Genomic DNA, 18,570 nt, shown 5'->3' with positions numbered 1-18,570 from the left:
AACACAATTTCAGAATTTAAAATATTGGAAAAATGTGATTCATTTAATCATCAACCAGAAACACTTGTCCATGGACCAGCTCTGGTGTATAGACTCGTGTAGGAAACCATTGCTACAGTACATGGTTTTGCAGTTTTACTTGAACACGTTTCTCTTTCCTTGAAAATTTTAGGAAGTACATGATGTCTGTTTTCTGTGTTAGTTATCTCACAATTTATCATAGGCCTGTAAATCTTCCGTCATAAGTCACAAGTCCTGTTCTCAGACATGATATTAGTTGTCACGGGTTGAGCCTCATGTTCTTTCTTTTCCAAAGTCAAATGTAGGAGAGGAAAACATCGCCTGTGACCCAAGTTCTTCAGAGGCTTCTTTGGTAACTAGCACGTCCCAGGTTTATTCTGGTTGTGGAATTGATTCTCATATGCATCAACTAAAATACGAGGTTGCTGAATTATAACAAACTCTACAGGACACACCCAAGGAAAGAGCACCTAACTATTAGCAAGGCCAGGTTGGCAGAGGGCTCTTCCCAGTCCTTGACAGGGTCATCAACCAGAGAATGGGGTCTTGTCTTCCTGGATTGGGGGGCGGGCTCTGTGCATCTGTTAGCATCAGTGAACCCCCTTAGTAGTCTGTCTAGGGATGTATTATTCTTGCAAAAGTGTTGGGCTGTGATTGTCTTTCCTCCTCAACCTTAGTGAAGGGTGATATTTAGTAGGATAAAGACAAAGACTTTTTAAAGGTAATAATGCTGAATTTATGCTATTAAAAACAATCAACATCAGCAAGTGAAGAGGTGGTTTGTCTTGAGCTATTTAACCTGGATGGATTTGGGACTGACCCTCAAAAATCTCAATTGTCTTGCTTGCTTCTGCAAAACACCAGGTCCCTGGGAGAGGGAAGACAGAGGGAGTCTAGAGAAAAAGCTGAGACCCCATGCAAGCAGGGCTTTGTATGATCTGAAAGGTCACATGCTGAGAAAAGAGATGTTTTGCACCATTCATTGGACATTGTGTTTGTTGTTAGTCAATGGGCTTATTTTCTATTTAGTCATTAACTGTACCTGCCATTGTGGGCTTACAGGGTGATATGTCAGAGTGGAGAGAGGTATTTGTCAGGATTTCATCACCCTGTGAACAATGACACCAGACTTCATTTTTAACACACACATTTTAGTGTCCATCCCAAGGAGGAAGTTAAATTTAGCACATTTTCTGCTATAGCCACTGAACAGCAGAAGACCTCCCTAGTCTTGGTTAGTTACAGCCTTTTATGTCTATCTGTGGGATCTCTCCATGTAAATTGCTAGTCCTCTGAGGAACCCAATTTTATAGCACAAAATGTAACCACAAATGCTTAGAATATACCAGGAAAGATGCCTATTGGGTGGTATGTTCATAGTGATTTCTTAGTCCCAGCCCTAGGAACGTTGGAATATCCCATTCAGATGGAGTGTGTGTGTGTGTGTGTGTGTGTGTGTGTGTCTGCACGTGCCTCAGCATGTATCCATGTGTGTAGGCCTGGTAGTGTAAATAGGGTACTCTGGGTGACCTTCTTCAGACCCTTCTTGAACTTGCTCCTGAGGAATGTGTTGGCATTGTGTCGGAAAAATCAAATCAGTCTTTTGTGTTACCTCCCAAAGGGGTTCTGGAGCAAGAAGATGAACTTTCAGAGTCATAGGCCCTACTTCCCCACACAGGGGCCTTCTAGGTCAGATTCAGAGACATGGGGTACCTCAGACCAGTGCCTGCAGTCAGGGGGCATCAGAATCTCTTAAGGAATGTGTCTAAACACAGGTGACATGGTCAGACTCCATTCAGATTTACTGAATCAAACTCTGGGGAATATAGCCCAGGACTCCATATTTTAAAAAAATATCCAGGTTGTTTTGTTGTGAGCAGGTTTGGAGACTACTGCCTCACTTGGCCTGTTCTCCAAGTATGTGGTAGCATTACTTAGTGTTGACAAGTTCTTTTGACTTTTCCTCCTAAACATTTGTTGCATTTTCTCCTCTATGTATCCACTGGACACTGGCCAAGTCCAAGCTACCAGCATCTCTGGCATGGACCAATGTAGTAGCCTCAAAGTTCCCCTGCAGGGACTCATCCCCCTCCAGTCTGTACTCCACAGAGAAGCCAGAGGGGTCATCAAATCTCAGATTGGATTGTCACACTCCCCACCCCACCCTGACACTCAGTCTAGTTATTTTTTCCCCCGTTGCTTTTAGGATGAACATAACGTTCTTCTCATGGCCAGAGGGCCTGCATGACCCACCTCCCCAGCTTCACCTCACAGCCGTTGTCCCTGCTAATAGACCTTTGCATTGGAAGTTCTCTCCAGATACTCCTTCCCCTCCCTTTGCACTTCCTGCAGGCTCAGCTGCTATTACTTCTGAGAAAAGGCCTTCCTAGCCCCTTTCATAGGCAACCCTTGTCAGTTGCAATTTTATATTGATTTACATAATGATTTGATGAGGGGTGCCTCTCCATGTAGAATGTAATTTCCCAGGAAGGCAGGGATCACTTTTCTTCACTATTGTAGCCTTAGTGCTTGGCATGCAGTAAACTAAATACAGGGTGGGGCAAAAGTAGGTTTACAGTTGTTTGCATGGAAAATAATACAATAATTAGTAAAAAAGAAAAAAAAATACAAGAATAAACTCTGTTTTGCATCCTCACAGCTGTTAACCTCCTTCTGCCTCACCTGTACCTGCTCTCTCCTCCATACGGCTGGTTGGCAGTCAGGCAATCTTCAGTCGGAGAAGGCACAGGGTCTTGGGATAGATCAGAGCTTTATAATTACACCGCCTGCCTTTGATACATTTGCTCATTCATTCATCACGACATCTGTGGTATTATGTGCCATTTTGAGCTGTGAAATTCTGGGCCTCGCTTGAGTCAGCCAGCACTCAGAGGGCACTGTTGGTAATGATTTGAACACTTGGCACATCTCACTTATCTTGGCTCAATGAAAACACTTATTGAATATGAAATACGTGCCAGACATGCTCCTTGTTCTTAGGTAGCCTGCTATCTAGGGAGGAAAGACAGACCTGAAACAAGTGAACACACATTCATATTTTACAAAAGGGGCAGCGAGTGTGCCAAGGAGACAGAGAAGAGGAGTCCAAGCCCAGCCTGGGGGATCAGAGATAGGCTTCCCTGAATAAGAACTATATGAGGGGATGAGTAGGAGTCAGGGAAACGGGCACAGTCCAGGTGCAGGTTCATGTGGAGCCAGCTTCAGAAGATGACTATTCACTGAGCAGCAGAGAGCACCCAGTTCTCCTGAGTAAGGGTTTGGCCCATCCACACTCCCCATCCATCTTCCGAGGAGGCTGGCTGAGATGGGTCCTGCCAACCTGGGTCTAGAGGGCCAAACAGGAGGGAAAAGTGTGTAAGTGAGTACCCCCAGCACCTCCTTCCCTGACTCAGGCATCACATGGACGGCTGTTTTCAGCACCACCTCCAGCTCCTGTACAAGCAATTAAAAAAATTTTTTTTTTTCCTTTACTGATTCTAGAGAGGGAGAGGGAGTGAGACATAGAAACACGGTGAAAAAGAACATCAAGCCCTGGCTGGTTTGGCTCAGCGGTTAGAGCGTCAGCCTGCGGACCAGCGAATCCCGGGTTCTGTTCCTGCTAAAGGCGTGTACCTTGGTTGCGGTTTGTCCCGGCCCCGGTTGCGGTTGTGTGGGTGGCAATCACTTGATGGGTCTCTCTCACATCGATGTCTATCTCTCTTCCTTCCTCTCTCCCTCCTGCTCTATCTGAAGATAAATGCAAAAATGTCCCCGGGTGAAGATTAAAAAAAAGAGAGAATATCATTTGGCTGCCTCCTGCACCCCGGGCCCACAACCTGGGCATGTGTCCCGACCAAGAACTGAACCGGCGCCCTCTTGGTGCATGGGTCGATGCTCAACCACTGAGCCACACTGGCAGGACTGTCCAAGCAATATTAAACATCACTACCCCCTGCATCTTTTACTCATTTCTTTATTAATGTAGAAAAGGAGCCCAAGGCCGCTGGACCAGTAGTACAAAGCACGGAGAGTTAATACTATTCTGGTGAAAGGGTTGGCTTTACAAAAGTGAAGCAGGCGGAAGCTGCCCTGGTTCTGGGGCTAGGCCCAGCCTACTGCCCAGAACCTCACAGGAGCACCTGGAACCAGCCCCTGGGAGAGGATGACAGGTAGGTTGAGTGGGATGAACTGGAGACCATGGAGGAGAGATGGCAGGGATGGAGGGCCAGGCAGTGAGAACCATCCTGTAGCTGATAAGGACAAGAAACTGCTGGCATGAGGCTCCCCACTGGACCATGGGCAGGGGCTCCAGGTGGCCTCAGCTCTGGGGACAGGAAGAAAAGTCTCGCCAGAGCATGAAACCAGACGCAGCCCTGGGTTGAAGGGCCTTTCTCTTCTCTCTCAAGCAGGGACCACCTTTGCTTTGTACTACAGGCAGGGCTTCAGGGCCCAAGGCACAGAGGAAGGCCCCGGGGCCTTCCTGTTGGGAGGGAGAGGGGCAGGGAAGGAAGCACTTGAGTGTTCCAGACTTAGGCAGCCAGGGCTGAGACACAGGTCAGGACAATAGCACCCCTACACAATGGGGCTGGAATGTGGGCAGGGCGGGGCTTACCCTAGGCCAATTACCCCATGGCTATGGTGCCTGCTGAGAACCTTCAAGAATGGAATCTGTGAGCACTGGGTGTCAGCAGACCCGCCTTCTAGCCTGAACTTTCCTGGAACAGAGCTCTGTCACCGCGGGCCAGCCTTGTCCTGCTCTGGCCTGTTCCTCATCTGCTGAGGAAGGCTTTGGATATGACCTCTCAGGTCATGGGAGGGACCCTGAAGGACAAGGGAACTCCAGAACCTGCTCCTGGTAGCTAAGTGGGAACTGGTCCCAACCAGACCCTGGATGCTGGCATGAGAGGGGCAAGGAGGTGACGGAGGGAAAAGATGTTCTTGTGTGGAACCCAACCCGAGAAATGTTCCAGAGCTGGGAGAGACCAGGGCAGCCCCTGCTTTGTCCAGGGGAGGAAGGCTGCCCTCCCTTTGGCAGGGAAGGAACGTAAGTCAGTGCGGGTCCTGCACAGCCACTACCTGGGTAACACTTGGCATGGAGAGAACAGGGTGGTACTAAGTGGCCCTTTATATTCTTCCCCGGGGTGGGGAGCTCAAGGCCTCTTTGTGGCTTCTGCCTCCAGCCCTTAGCATGGGGTCAGGAGTGCTCTTCAGTGTTCTTGCCTTGGGAACAGCCCAAGACTCTGGCTGGCTGGCACATGTTAGTTGGTGAGGAAAGGACAGAGGGGTGAGTAAGCAGACAGGGAGGCGAGAGCGACTCTCTGGCTTTCTCCACTTCCTCCAGCGAGAGCAGCTCAATCAACCGAGTCGCAGATCTCTTCCACCATGGCGTTGAAGATGTGTGGCTGGTCTGCGTAGACATGGTGTGAAGCGCCCTCGATCTCCTGTGGAGAACGGAACCCGCAGGAGTCAAGGACAGCCCTTTACTCCAGGCACCGGGGAGCTTCCACGACATTTTTCCTTTAGACCTGCTTGCCTATCAGCCATGAGCACTTGGTCGGCTTTTCTCCCCAGATCATGCCCTTTCCTGTGGGAGCCAGTGACCCAATATCCCATTCTCCTCCTCCCATGGCCATTCACTGTATCTTGCCTTCCATACTGGCCCCATCTGCTCACTTCACCCACAGGTCCGGTAAACCAGGGCCCACTAGGCAGCAGCCTAATGAAGCACACTCATTAGCAAACGAGGGAAAAAGAAAGGGAAGGCAGGGGTGTGGTGGGAAGGCTGCATGTCAGCCTCTACTATCGCTCTATTGTTCACAGCTTTGGCTTTGGGTGGGAATTTCAGGAGGGCTGGAATGGTACCATGATGTCTGTGCCTGGACAAGAACAGAAGTGAGAAGCCGCCAACCCTTTCAAGTCCACTGCCCCATCTCAATCTGTTCATCCTTCTTTTCCTCACTGACTCTTCCATCACCCTCCGCTGCTCCAAGTTGCTCATCCACGCCGGGAGTTAACCAACAAAGCAAAGCTTTCCACCTCAGCCCTGCTCCTTGCGTGGCCAACGTACCATGTCTCGGACATAGGAATCTGGCCGCTGCAGCTTCACTTTTTTCCCCGTGCTGGTGTCTATCCAGGTGTTGGCCCCATAGATCATGGTGATAGGCACATCTTTTCGAATTAAGTGAATTCGCTCTAACATGGGGCGTCGGGCCCAGCCGAAGGACTCCATCATGGCTTTGAAGGCCGTCTCACCACTAAGAAGCAAACAGGGGGAGGCAATTAGTACAATACACCCTGCAGCATAGAATGTCAACATGTTGGTCTCCAGAGTCTGAGGCAGTACCTTCATCATCTTGGTATTCACTCAAACTCTGGGTTTGAGACTCATTAAATATTGGTGCGATTAGGAGATAGGACCGAATCTCTAGAGGCCTCCTAACACGAAACAGTTAGAGGGACACGCTTGTGAAAGCCTGCAGGACACGGAGTATCCTCCACGAATGCAATGGCTTAATATTCACTCAACATGTATGTGTCATGCCCTAAGCTGAGTGCGGGGACATATGAACAAGACAGATGCTGTACCTGCCAATCTGGAGCTCACATTTCAGCTCACACCTTAGGCATTAAATAATGAATTATATGACTCATTAACTTCACATTTCCCAAGAACTGTGAAAGGTTGGTGGAGTGCTGAGACCATGGGCTAAGGACTCAGCCTGCTGGGGGTGGAGGGAGAGGGTCAAGGAGTTCACTTGGGGTGCAACCAGAGGAACGAGTACTGTGGCAGTACAAAGGGTTCCTGAGGAGGCTGAATAAAACATCAGTCTTGTGAAGACCTGGGGGGCAGCAGTTCGTGCTATGGGAGAAGCAATGACTGCCAATCAAATTTACTTTGCTCCCTGGTTACTTCCTTAGGTAGAGCTAATTGAGGCTGCATCATGACGGGTCCGCAAGGCTTTCTGGGCTGGTCTGTAGCTTTTTTAGGAGGCAGAAGAGGGTCAGGATACTGCTTTCTACCAGGCTCAGCCAGTCTCCTTTGTACCCCTGGTCTGAAGGGGAGCCTGAGATGAGAATGAAAATATGTACGAAGCCCCAAAGTGTAGGTGAAACAAAGTAGGGACTTCCCCCCACCCTCGATATTGTTTCTTGGCCAAATTTCACGTTTCCAAGGGAATGGTAAGAGTTACTTTGATCTTGTCAGGGTTACAACTTAGACACCCCCCAGGGGTTATAAAATTGAGTGATGGTATTTGGGGGAGGGGGCTGGTTATCATTATCACTGATGTCATCTCTGCTTCCTCTAGAACGAATGAGTCTATTATGTATTCTGTGGCTTAGATTGGGAGGCCATTCATTACACAGAACTAGGTCTGAGACTGGGGAATGTTCGGAGGAAAGGGCTAGGGTTGTGCGTGAGGGGCCTCAAGTGGGTATGAGACTGGCATTGAGCCCAGTGGGGGCTGAAAAAGGGGTAGAGCAGAAAGCAGGGGGCTACCTGATTTGACTGTTGAGTTAGCTGAGCTCATGAGGAATGTTGGATGGACAGTTCCCACGCTGCCTGAAAGCTATCTGGGTTTGAGGCTCATGCTCAGACAGTACTGCTGGGATGCAAATCCCCCTTCACAGCTTTGGTCACAACAGTGACCTGGACAGGCCTGGAATGAGGTGGGGCACTGTTGCTGCTCCCATGACCTTAGCTCCCCTGAGAAGCCTCCCAGCAGCTCAGGGTGAGGCCACCACAGAGGAGGTGCCACCAAAACAGCCTCCTGGTATCAGCTACTCACACAGCATGGCCTGAGGGAAAGATTAGCTCCCTGACTCTGCCCTGGCTGTCAGCTGCAAGGCTGCAGATCAGCAGGCTTGTGAGGCCTGCCATGTGAGTAGTTATAAACATAAACCTCTCAAGATTCTGGGGACATTCTGGAAATCTCCAAAAGATTTGGAAAGAATTCCTATCCCAACAATATTTCAAGATGCACATAACTGAATTTTGAAATGCACACTTTTTCTTTTTTTTTAAATCCTCACCCGAGGACATTTTTGCATTTATCTTCAGATAGAGTGGGAAGGAGAGGGAGGGAGGGAGAGAAACATTGATGTGAGAGAAACACATGGAGTGATTGCCACCCACACAACCCCAACCAGGGCCAGGGACAAACTTCAAACAAGGTACGTGCCCTTAGCGGGAACCAAACCCGGGTCTCTCTGGTCCGCAGGCTGACGAGCTCTAATCACTGAGCACAACCGGCCAGGGCAGAATGCATACTTTTTCAATCAGCAATTCTATTTGTAAGAATGTGCTTTATAGACACAGTCACGTGTGCAGAGGAAGACAGGCAAGGAGGTCTCTGAAGCTGTCACGTACTATTTAGGACTGGCAGTGACAAGGAAATTTGGGAATTACAGGTCTTAGAAAAAGATTTTTTTCACTTTGCCTTTATAAAAACACCATGTTCATATAATTTTTTTTCTGTTAAAAAAAAAGGCCCTGGCCAGTTTGGCTCAGCGGTTAGAGTGTCGGCCCGTGGACCAGAGAGACCTGCGTTTGGTTCCCACTAACGCACAGTTGCACTTTGTCCCTGGCCTGGTTGGGGGTCGTGTGGGTGGCAACCAGTCGATGTGTCTCTCTCACATCGATGTTGCTCTCTCTTTCTTCCTCCCTCTCTCCCTTCTGCTGTCTGGAGATAAATGCAAAAATGTCCTTTGATGAGGATTAAAAAAATAAAAGGTCTTTTCAAATATTTTCCAGACTCTTACCTGTCAGGATAACTGCCTATCTCCATGGAAGAATAAGGGTCACCTCTAGAAACAGTGGCAATTTTAATTCACCTGTTTCTTCTCCATCCTGGGGAAGTCTCTTGACAAGATCAAGCCTCTGTTCTCCTAACTCAGCGATTTTCAACTGGTATGTCGCAAGAATTTTTAAAACATATAATACCTGACTATTTAGTCAGGGGCCATGACCCCTTTTCCCTTAGACTGTCAAATTAAAAAATTACAATGGCCCACACAACAATAGCTGTCCAGTGTGCACGAATCAAAATTACACCCTTTTTTGTCATCAGATAGGTAAAAAATATTTTTTGGTGTACCACGGAATTTTAGTAATTAGTTTCTGTGTGCCACGGGATGAAGAAGGTTGAAAATTGCTGCCCAAACTGAACGAAAGTTTTGTGGAAGAAGAAATACAGCACAGATGATCCTGGGACACTTCTGCAGTTTTCATTTTATCGTTAAGCCCGTCTACCTGGAGCTGGCTCTGGGAGCTGCTCTCACCTGGGATTTTGCGCGTTGCAGTGGTAGATATACTCCGATATAGTATCGTCTTCAAAGAAGTCCGCAAACTTGCGCTTGAAGTCTGGTCGGAATCGCTGTACCAGGCCAGGCCCTGGGAGGGGATAGGAGACCATGGAGTGGCCAATTTGGGTGGTGGGGGAAAGACTCCTGCCTCTGCATGTTTTAACAACTTTCGCCAAACATTGTTTCTCCTATTCCTGAGACCCTCACGGCCTTTTAATCTTAAGGTAGTGAATGAAACTAGACCACTTCCCAAGAGCCCGCTCATGTTTAGTCCTGTAACATAATACAAGAGGCAAACTTAACCCTGGCATTCCAGACTCGGGGCAGAGTTTTAGAGCAATCTGTTCTCTTCACCTTCTTTATATAGTTCATGAACAAACAGGACAGCACCCAAAACAGACTGTAAAAATTGGGCCTCCTGGTCAACTCCTGACCTCTCTCTCTTCTGGTCTTCTCTTTGCATATAAGAAGCGAGAGGCCAGAGGGAGACACAGCCAGGGTGCCCTGGCCCTGGCCCTCCCCATGGCTGCCCGCCAGCTGCCACACCACATTAGCTCTTGTGGACCTGGCTAGATGCAAGTCCAAAAACAGGGAGAGTGGTGGATGCTGGCTTCCCCTAAACTTCTACCTTCTCCCCAAATGCTCATTTTTCTCTTTTATCCAGAGCAATGCTATTTCTCATGAAGGGAGAGACAACTCTTATTTAGCCATTAGCAATAACTCACAGTAAGTGGCTATTGAACATTAGTATGTATACATAGAGGGTCACCAACCTTTTCCATAAAGGGCATCTGCTTTCCACCCAGCAGAGTAAAATGCTTCCCAGAAAGTTAGGGTGTTGGTAGTCTGAGGTCAGAAGCCTAGAACCTACTGATTTCACTTCCTCTGGCTGACTCCCCCCACCCCGAACGCCTTCCCTCCCTTTAGCCACAGAATTTGCTGACAGCTACTAAATGGTGACGATGTGGTGTCTGACTGCAGCAGGGCACGGTTTCAAGGGGCTTGCCTGACACTGTGGGTTGTGTGGAGGCTCTGGTTCTGACATCTCCCTGCTGCAGGTGCTGGGTGACTGCAGAGGTGGGAGCCAGGGTGGTTACCACGCTGAATCGCCAACAGGTTGCCATAAACTCACACATGTAGTATAAGAATTCAGCAGAGGAAGAGTCACCTCATGGCCCCTTGTTCCCTCTCTCTGGGGGTCTAACCAAGGCACAGAGTAGTAGTTCTGCTCCATCTGTCCCTGGTAAGGAAAGCTTTTTCTATGCAGATGAAGGGAGAAAAAAAAAGAACCTTCTGAAACTGCAGACAAAGAGATCTAGTCCAGATTAATAGCTTTAAATAACAATGCTAGGCCCATTCCCACTTTTCAAGAACAAGTGGGGATTATGGGAGACCAGAAGCAGTAGGGCTTCTAGAATGCCACAGCTTTGGTTTAAGATAGTTTCTTTATCTGTAGGCTACTCACCCCAGGGCCCAGCTATTCGAAGAACAGCCAGTGGATTGGAACGCCCTAGGACAGAGGCCACAGCCTTGAACCAGGTTGGGGGTGCACGGATCTCACTGGGGTCTGTAGGCCGGAGGGGAAAGCCCCATGGGTCCACCAGGATGAGGTGCTTAACTCTACAGGAGGACAAAGGAGAAGTTGTATTTGCTTGGAGGTACCATAGCCCTTAAATTACCCAGGAAGAAGAGAACTAATGGCAACTAATACTGGAAGGTTCCCTACTGGGTTATGACCTAGAGGGAGGCTCCTCCTTACCTTTCAGGATACTTGATAGAGTAAGAAGTGGCCAGGAATCCTCCCAAACTGTGCCCCAGGAGGATCATACTGGGGATCCCCATGGTCTCTCGCCATGTCTCTATTGAGGTCACAAACTCATTCTCAGCCCCTTCTGGGTCCCTCGGGAATGTCGGCCTGGAGCTCCGCCCAAAGCCAAGCAGATCGAAAGTGTGCAGTGTGCGGCGGGCACTCAGTGAATCCATGTTGAGGATCCAGAGGCCCACGCCACCCCCGAAACCATGCACCATCACCAAGGGGGTGCGGTCCCTGAGCTCAGGGCTCACGGTCACTGTCCAGATCTTGTTCTGGTTTGGGAGAGACACATACCGAGCCAGGAACTTGTTCTGGAGACCTGGGGAGAGGGGATTCAGGGCAGAGCAGTAAGTCTATTTTTTTACAGCATCATCATTTTGTCTGGGCGACCACTCTTCATCTCTGTCCCTCCATTCCTAAACCCCTCCTGACCTCCCTCACCTCTTCCCTTTTATAACCCTTTCACCATACACCCTAAGAGTTCAACTCTGAGAACAATGTGTAGATCATCTAGTCTCTAGATAATAAGAATAGCCATCTTACTCCTCGAGGCTGTTTGCCTGGCTCCCTTTGGGCCAGGTGGCAGTGACCCCCACAGACCTCACAGAGCTCTTGCATCCACTGCTCTTGTACCTGTGTGCTTGGGCTTGACAGATGGACAGAAGTGTCCACACTGAGGGTATCTGGGAGGGCAGCTTCTAACTGGAGCTGAGCCAGGTGGAGGGGGTGATGGGTGTGAACTGAGCCATGGGCTTAATCCTCTTAGAGACAGTGGACAGTGTTCACTCTGCTGGTGGGAAGGCAATTACAAGACAGAGCTGCCTGGGGGAAGTCACTTGGATCTTGGACAAAAACTTGAAAGCTGTGGCTATTCTTCAGCTGCACTTACTCAGGCCCATAAGAGAGGGTAGCCATGGCTGGGGAAGTAGTACAGGGTGGGTAAGATCATAGCTCATATGGAGAGATGTGGCCCAAGGGCCTTGTTTGAGCCAGTGGCTGCTGATGTTTATGGGATGCCCTGGCCTAGTATAACACTGCCCATGAAAGCTGGTCTGCAGGGATCCCAAACTCCTGTCTCAAACCGGAGAAGTGGTAGAGAAATAGTAATATTAGAGAATATGGGACTGTTTGCTGGTCCTTGGGTAGCAAGGTGGTAAATCTAAGAAATGCCTATGTGTTTGGAAGAACAGACAGGGAGAGAAGAAGGGAGGAGTAGGAGAAGGAAGAAGGGAAGGAGAGAATATGTGTATTTGTGTTTGTTGTGTGCTAAAAGCTGGTGTAGGGTGGGAGGTGAAGTGGGATGTGGCAGAAGCTGGCATAATGGACAGGGAGGGAGACATTAAGGAACCATTATCATAGAATATGGTGTCCTTTGTACAGATCTCTTCCCTGAGATCACTGACCTTTCCTCTTACCCCCTAGCATTGTTAATCAGGAGCCAGTGGGCTCAGTGTACCAGGCTCTGGGAAGACCCTGTATCCTCCTTAGGCCTCCTGAGGGCGGTGGCACAAGCTGTCCCTGCTACTTACACTGGAGGATCCTGGCTTCCACATTCTTCAATTGAGACATCGAAGTGGGGCGCCAAGCCGGCAGCCAGCTACTCAGCCAGCCTTGAGGCCTGAGACAAAGAGACACAGAGATGCTCGTTGGCAACATTGGAAAGGAAACATTGATGCCCTCAGCCTTGCTGACAGTTACAAAAGAGTTATCAGGGCACAGGGTGTTTTCCAGGCTCAGGAGACCTCCCACTATGGCAGTCAGCAATTCCCTCAGGGCCTGATAGACTGTTACTCTTCTCTGGTAAATGGCTATTAACAACATGCCCTTTGTTTCAAAGATACTCAGAATGCCATGTGCACGGCGCTTTATAGTTTATAGAGCACTTTCACATTTATCTCATTTGAGCTTTATAATCTCCTTTGTCACTGGTCTTCATAATGTTTCGGGAGACTATAAGGGGGAAGACAACTTTTAACTAATGTTTCAGCTATCTTTTGCTATGCCCGGGACTGAATGTTCCTTTAGAGTAGGACAAATTCCCATGCCACCTGCCCTCCTGGCAGGGCACTGCGGTTTGTGTGTGCCCTCTCCCAAGCCCCTGGAAGTACAGTTGGGCTCGCAGGCAATCCTTGAGCAACAAGATGGGATAGGCAGGGAGCAGGAGGTGGGAGACCTGGGTTCAAGTCTCGCTGTGAATCACTACTGATTGAACACAGGTTGCCTCTGGCCTTGTTTTCCAGATTATAAAATGAGTGGAAATCTCACACAATCTCTACCTCCCATACCAGGCAATGAAACAGATAAGATATCTGTTCTGCTTTCTCCTTCACACCCACAGGACTGTAAGTCATTGCAGAGTAAAAGTTGAAAGCACCAGTTGTTGGGGAAAAAAAAAATCCCTCGATCTGAGTCACAGTATTATCATTTACAAAGAGAATGGCTTTGGCCTGATAAACAACCTGTCTTTGAGTGTTTAGATATGTAGGGGAGCTTAAAAGGTGCCTGGGACAAATTAAATGCTCAGTGAATGCGTTTTTATTATTCCTTTTCCTTCCCATATGATATTTCTCTTTTCCTGAACCACCTGGGTGAAGAGTATGATAGGATGGACACCACTGGCTATAGGAAGGGCCTGGGAACATCAGCACAGTCACACAGGGACATTCTATGGGAGAACCGACTGAGATGGTTCCTTAGAAATCATCTAGCCCTGCCTCTTTATTTTCAGGAGAGCAAACCAATGCCCAAAGAGGTCATACAGCTAGTTAGGAACAGAAGCAGAACAAGAAAACCCAGATTTCAAATCCAGGTTTCTCTGTACTTCTTCTCTGGAAGTTCCAACCTTGGCTTTTCAAGGCCATACATGAATACTTATAGTACAGAACATAATTTTCACACTGGTCTGTTTTTCTGAAAAGAGGTGTGATCTAAAGCCAGAAGGCCAGAATTCTAATCCTGGCACTGCCACTTACCAGCAGTGTGACTTTGGCCTTTCTATGCCAAAGTGGACTCACCTTTAAAAGGGAGGTAACAATAGTATCTACCTCATAGTGTTATTATAAAGATTAAATGAGTTAATGCACCTAAAATACATAGAATAATGCCTAGCACAAGATAAACTCTCAGTAAACATTTTGCAAGTAGCAAGTCATAATGACTGAGGTTTGAAAGAAATACTGATGTTGCAGCTGAGAGTGGTACATCAATGACATTATAGTTAGATGAGAGTTGTCAGCCTCATCAATAAACTCCTATGGAGGTTCAGAACCCTTTTAATTCTCCACTGGAATGCCTTGTAAGCTTGAAATATGAGCATCAAGACCACAGAATTTTGCCATTCTTACGAGAGAAACTTTCTCTCCACATCATAGAGACTGTGACAAGTCAGATCGTGGCATTGGGATCCCACATTGCGGCACTCAGGAGAAATGTTCTATGGAACAGCACTATGGACTGCTCAGCAGATATTTGGGGTAGCTTTACTTTCCCTCTCTTCTTCACCAAAAATTTTACAGGTACTGCACTGGAAATAGTGCCTGGTACACTGTATCTGCTCAATACAACTGGGGAGATGAGGGGTGGGGGTAGGGGGATTTAGGCAAAGAGCAGAGAAACCACTTAGCCATGAACTTAGCCTGGCAAGGGCGGTCTCTTCCCTCTAGAGCATTTTTATCCTGATGTGAGTAAGCCAGAAGGGGTTCTGTGCTGGGTCAGATGCCCATTCTGGACCTCTGTGGTCTTGGGCAAATCTCCTAACTTCTATGGGCATTGGCTTCTTCATTTGTAAAAAGAGGTGAACTACCTGCATCTCAACCAGCTCTAATATGGTTTCCCTAAGTCACTGTAGCTATTATACATTTCCTAGTGGAAAAGTTAGCTTAGAAGGTAACACTCTCCTGGGCAGTTTCTTCAAGCACAGGAAGCTATTATTGCCATAAAGTTAATTCGTTTTGCAAACTCCCAGTTATGTTGCTCTGAAAAGGGGGAACATGGGACCCACAAAAAGCCCCGTTCTGGTGGAAACCAAGGCTTGGCTGAGAGCTGAGTCATTCTTCAGGAAGCAACTTTGCCTGGCTCCTACCACACTGCAAATGGCTAGCCACACCATCTACAGGTGGCGCCCCAAGCTGATACCCTTGAGACAGTGGTAACAAGTCCCAAAAGCTTGAAATTTGAGACCACAGCGTAAAAGACATTGTCATGATGATTAAAAACATTATCAACTAGGATCACAAGCTGCAAAGTGTCTCGGCGGGTAAGAGCTAAAGAAACCTCGCAAGCCCATTCATTATTCTAATTAGACCAATTTCGGCGGTGGAGGCCTCTCTCCTCTTCCCGTGCCCTCTCCAGGCCCGGGAAAGGAGGCTCTTCCCACCCCCTACCTCCATCCCGGGGCAAACCCAGATGAACAGACCTGGCTTCTACCCCTGCCACCGCGTCCCACCAGCGTGCTTCGGCGGATCTCTGACATTCCCACCGAATCTAATCCCGGAGCACAACGGGTAGATGACAACGAGGAGCCATCACGAAGACTAACGTGGAAAGTTCGAATCACTGAGCTGCAGGCAAACTTAAGTCCCATCGCTCCCCCTGCTCTGCCGCCGCCTCTTCTTGAGCAAAAGCAAAGCAAGCAAACGCAGCCCCCAGCCCCCCTTGAGGCCGACCTGAAACAGGAAAGGCAGGAAGGTGTCTAAAAGTGTTCCTCAGCCACAGACAGTCCCAGGATCATGGCCCAGAGAGAGACAGAGAAAGAAAAAGAGACAGGATTAACTCACTGCTGCTCCAGATCATCGGCCATAGTAAACAAGCCCTGCCGGGTTGAGCCGAGCCAGCCCATCCCTCCGCCTGACGCCAGCACCAGCTGACCCAGAAGAGGGTCGGATAACAAAGTGGGGCGTGGCCAGCGAAGTCGGCGGGGAGCCCCCCCTTCCCCCCCACACGCGGACTCTGGCCTTGAACCTGGGCGGGTTGGGGACACGAATACAGGCGGAGCAGTCTCGCGCTCTAGCAGAATAGGACGATAATTCTGTTTATTTGGGAGACAGTGAGGAAGATGAGTAGTACTGAAACAATCGAGTCCCTCATGGGAGCTCCACCAGCCCCCCAGTCTCTCATGATACAAATGTGACAGAACTACCCCTGCAGGCTCTCACATACTTTTTGGGCTTCCCTATTATACAACTCTCTCCCTTCTGAAGTCTTCCCCTGGTGGTCTTTCTAATCAGATGCTTATGAATGATGTTTGTGGAGACCACACCACTGGTTAAATGCTCCAGCGAAGGGCCTGTACCCCAAGTAGATTGCTAGGTTTCCTAAATAAGCAGGATGCCTAAAGCTGAATTTCAGACAAACAACAAATACTTTTATAAAATATGTCCCATGTAATATTTGGGACACAACTGGGCATCCCGTATTTTATCTGGCAACCCTAAACCTAAGCGACATATGTCAAGATACAATTCCTTTGCTCTGGAGATTTCCCAACCTAGTTTCCAGGAAGATGTGGCTCAATTTCAGGTCTTCCACAGTTTGGAAGATTCGCTGGCTCCCCACCCTTCCCCTCAGGAGGGGAAGTTGAACTAACAAGTCTGGGTCTGCTTTAGGTAGCTGGAATAGGGTGTGAGGGTTTGGAGGATAGAGCGACTGGCTTCGGTCAGAGGTTCTGAGTGTACTTCAGACTTGCTCTGCAGAGGAGACACATCGGGAGGCTCTACACCTTACCTGAACTGGTAAACAGGGCCTGGTTTTAGGTCATCGCTTGATTAGGTTAAAACTAGACTTGGGGGTGCTGGACGGTGCGTGGGAGAATGCTAATCTGAGGGGTTTGTCAAGTTTTTTTCTTTAGCCATCCTGTAGGACTCAGGAAATTAAGATTTCTTCTTTCTTGTAACAGTGTTAAAATGGTCTGATTATCATTGCAAGGGTTTAAATGTTAAGAGAACGGACATTTATAGAATTTAGGGACCTAGAAATTTGTAACAAGTGGGCAAAGTAGTACAAATAGCAGAGAACCTGTCTCATTCATTCATCTCTTCAACAAAGCAGAGTAGGCCTAAACTTCACTGTGCCCAAGAATCATCTGGAGGGCTTGTCAAAAATTCAGGGTTCCTACCCCCTGAGATTCTAATTCAGTTGGTTTGGCTTGATGCTAAAAAGCTACATTTTTAGGAAGCATTTCAGATGCTGGAGTTCAATGAGACACATTGGTTAATTATTAGTTTCTGGACTCGGAAGCCTAGGTTAAGGTCAATCTTTGTTTTGCCTCTTATCCACTGCATGCCCTTGGTTAAGTTACTTAATCATCTCTTAATTTTCTTCCTCTCTTGTGTATTGTTGTAAGGATTAACCAAGATAATTCAAATAAAAATTTAGAACATTTATTCATTCTAAAATGTTGCTTATTGTATTATTGTTGTTGTTTTGTTATCATTATATACATAACCTATTTAAAGCCAGGCATTATGTTAGGCACCAAGAATACCATTATCAAAAGGAAAAAAAATAGCCCTGGCTGGTGTGGCTAAGTTGGTTGGAGCACTGTCCTGTACACCAAAAGGTGGTGGGTTCAATTCCCAATCAGGGCACATACCTAGGTTACGGGTTTGATTCCCAGTGGGGATGCATGCAGGAAGCAACCAATAGATGATGTTTCTCTCTCTGTCTCTCTCCCCCTCCCTTCCTCTCTCTAAGATCAATTATTTAAAAAAGCTACTTTTTATTATGGTTTTTTTTTTTTAATCCTCACCTAAGGATATTTTTCTATTTATCTTCAGATAGAGTGGGAAGGAAGAAGGGAGGAAGAGAGAGAGAGACACATCGATTGGTTGCCACCCACATGACCCCAACCGGGACCAGGGACAAACAACTGAGGTTCATGCCCTTGGCTAGAACTGAACCTGGGACTCTTTGGTCCGTGGGCTGATGCTCTAACCACTGAGCAAACTGGCCAGTGCTATTTTTTTTTTTTTTTTTTTAAGGAAAAAATAGCCTTCTCTAGTGGTGAACGTAGACTTTCTATCTGCTGCCATCCTAGGTTGTCTGTCCCTTTGCAGAACTGGCAACTTTGTATTCAGAGCTCAGCTCAAAACTCCCCTCTTCTGAGGCCTTTCCTGACCACAGAGTATAAAAGAGACCTTGAGTCTACTCAGTCACATTATTTTCCTCATAACACATATCACTATCTGAAATTATCATGCATATTTGTTTACTCATTTGTTATCAGTGTCCCTCCAGCAGAGCCTAAGGTTCACAGAGGACCTGTCTGTCTTGTCCTCTCCTGTGCTGCCAGCGCCTAGAACAGGATGTGGCACAGAGTAGACAATCAGTACTTACTGGATAAATAAATGGACAAAAAGTCCAGCCAGGAGGCAGATACGTAAACAATTACCTATAAAACAATGTACTAAGTGTCAAAGACTTTGGGCACTGTATTC

General features: G+C 47.8%; 1 protein-coding gene across 4 annotated transcripts; it reads right to left on the bottom strand.

The window, feature by feature from the left end:
- Window positions 1-3,986: 3,986 nt before the first annotated feature.
- On the bottom strand, window positions 3,987-16,019 carry ABHD4 (abhydrolase domain containing 4, N-acyl phospholipase B). Of its 4 annotated transcripts, none has more exons than XM_036276097.1 (7): window positions 15,913-16,019; window positions 12,667-12,755; window positions 11,084-11,456; window positions 10,790-10,944; window positions 9,301-9,412; window positions 6,089-6,275; window positions 3,987-5,462 (listed from the first exon to the last, which is right to left on the bottom strand). In XM_036276097.1, the coding sequence occupies exons 1-7, from the start codon at window positions 15,972-15,974 to the stop codon at window positions 5,373-5,375; spliced, it is 1,068 nt and encodes a 355-aa protein (XP_036131990.1). In that variant the 5' UTR covers window positions 15,975-16,019; the 3' UTR covers window positions 3,987-5,372. The 4 variants fall into 4 exon arrangements, with proteins under 4 accessions (XP_036131990.1, XP_036132001.1, XP_036132012.1 ...); XM_036276108.1 differs by having other exon boundaries at window positions 15,802-15,914; XM_036276119.1 differs by lacking the exon at window positions 15,913-16,019 and adding an exon at window positions 15,552-15,782.
- Window positions 16,020-18,570: the final 2,551 nt, after the last annotated feature.

The sequence above is a fragment of the Molossus molossus genome, unplaced genomic scaffold (assembly GCF_014108415.1).
Source record: "Molossus molossus isolate mMolMol1 unplaced genomic scaffold, mMolMol1.p scaffold_m16_p_1, whole genome shotgun sequence".
Taxonomy (NCBI): domain Eukaryota; kingdom Metazoa; phylum Chordata; class Mammalia; order Chiroptera; family Molossidae; genus Molossus; species Molossus molossus.
Note: the sequence above shows the minus strand (reverse complement) of the source record. Positions and strands in the feature narration are given on the sequence as shown.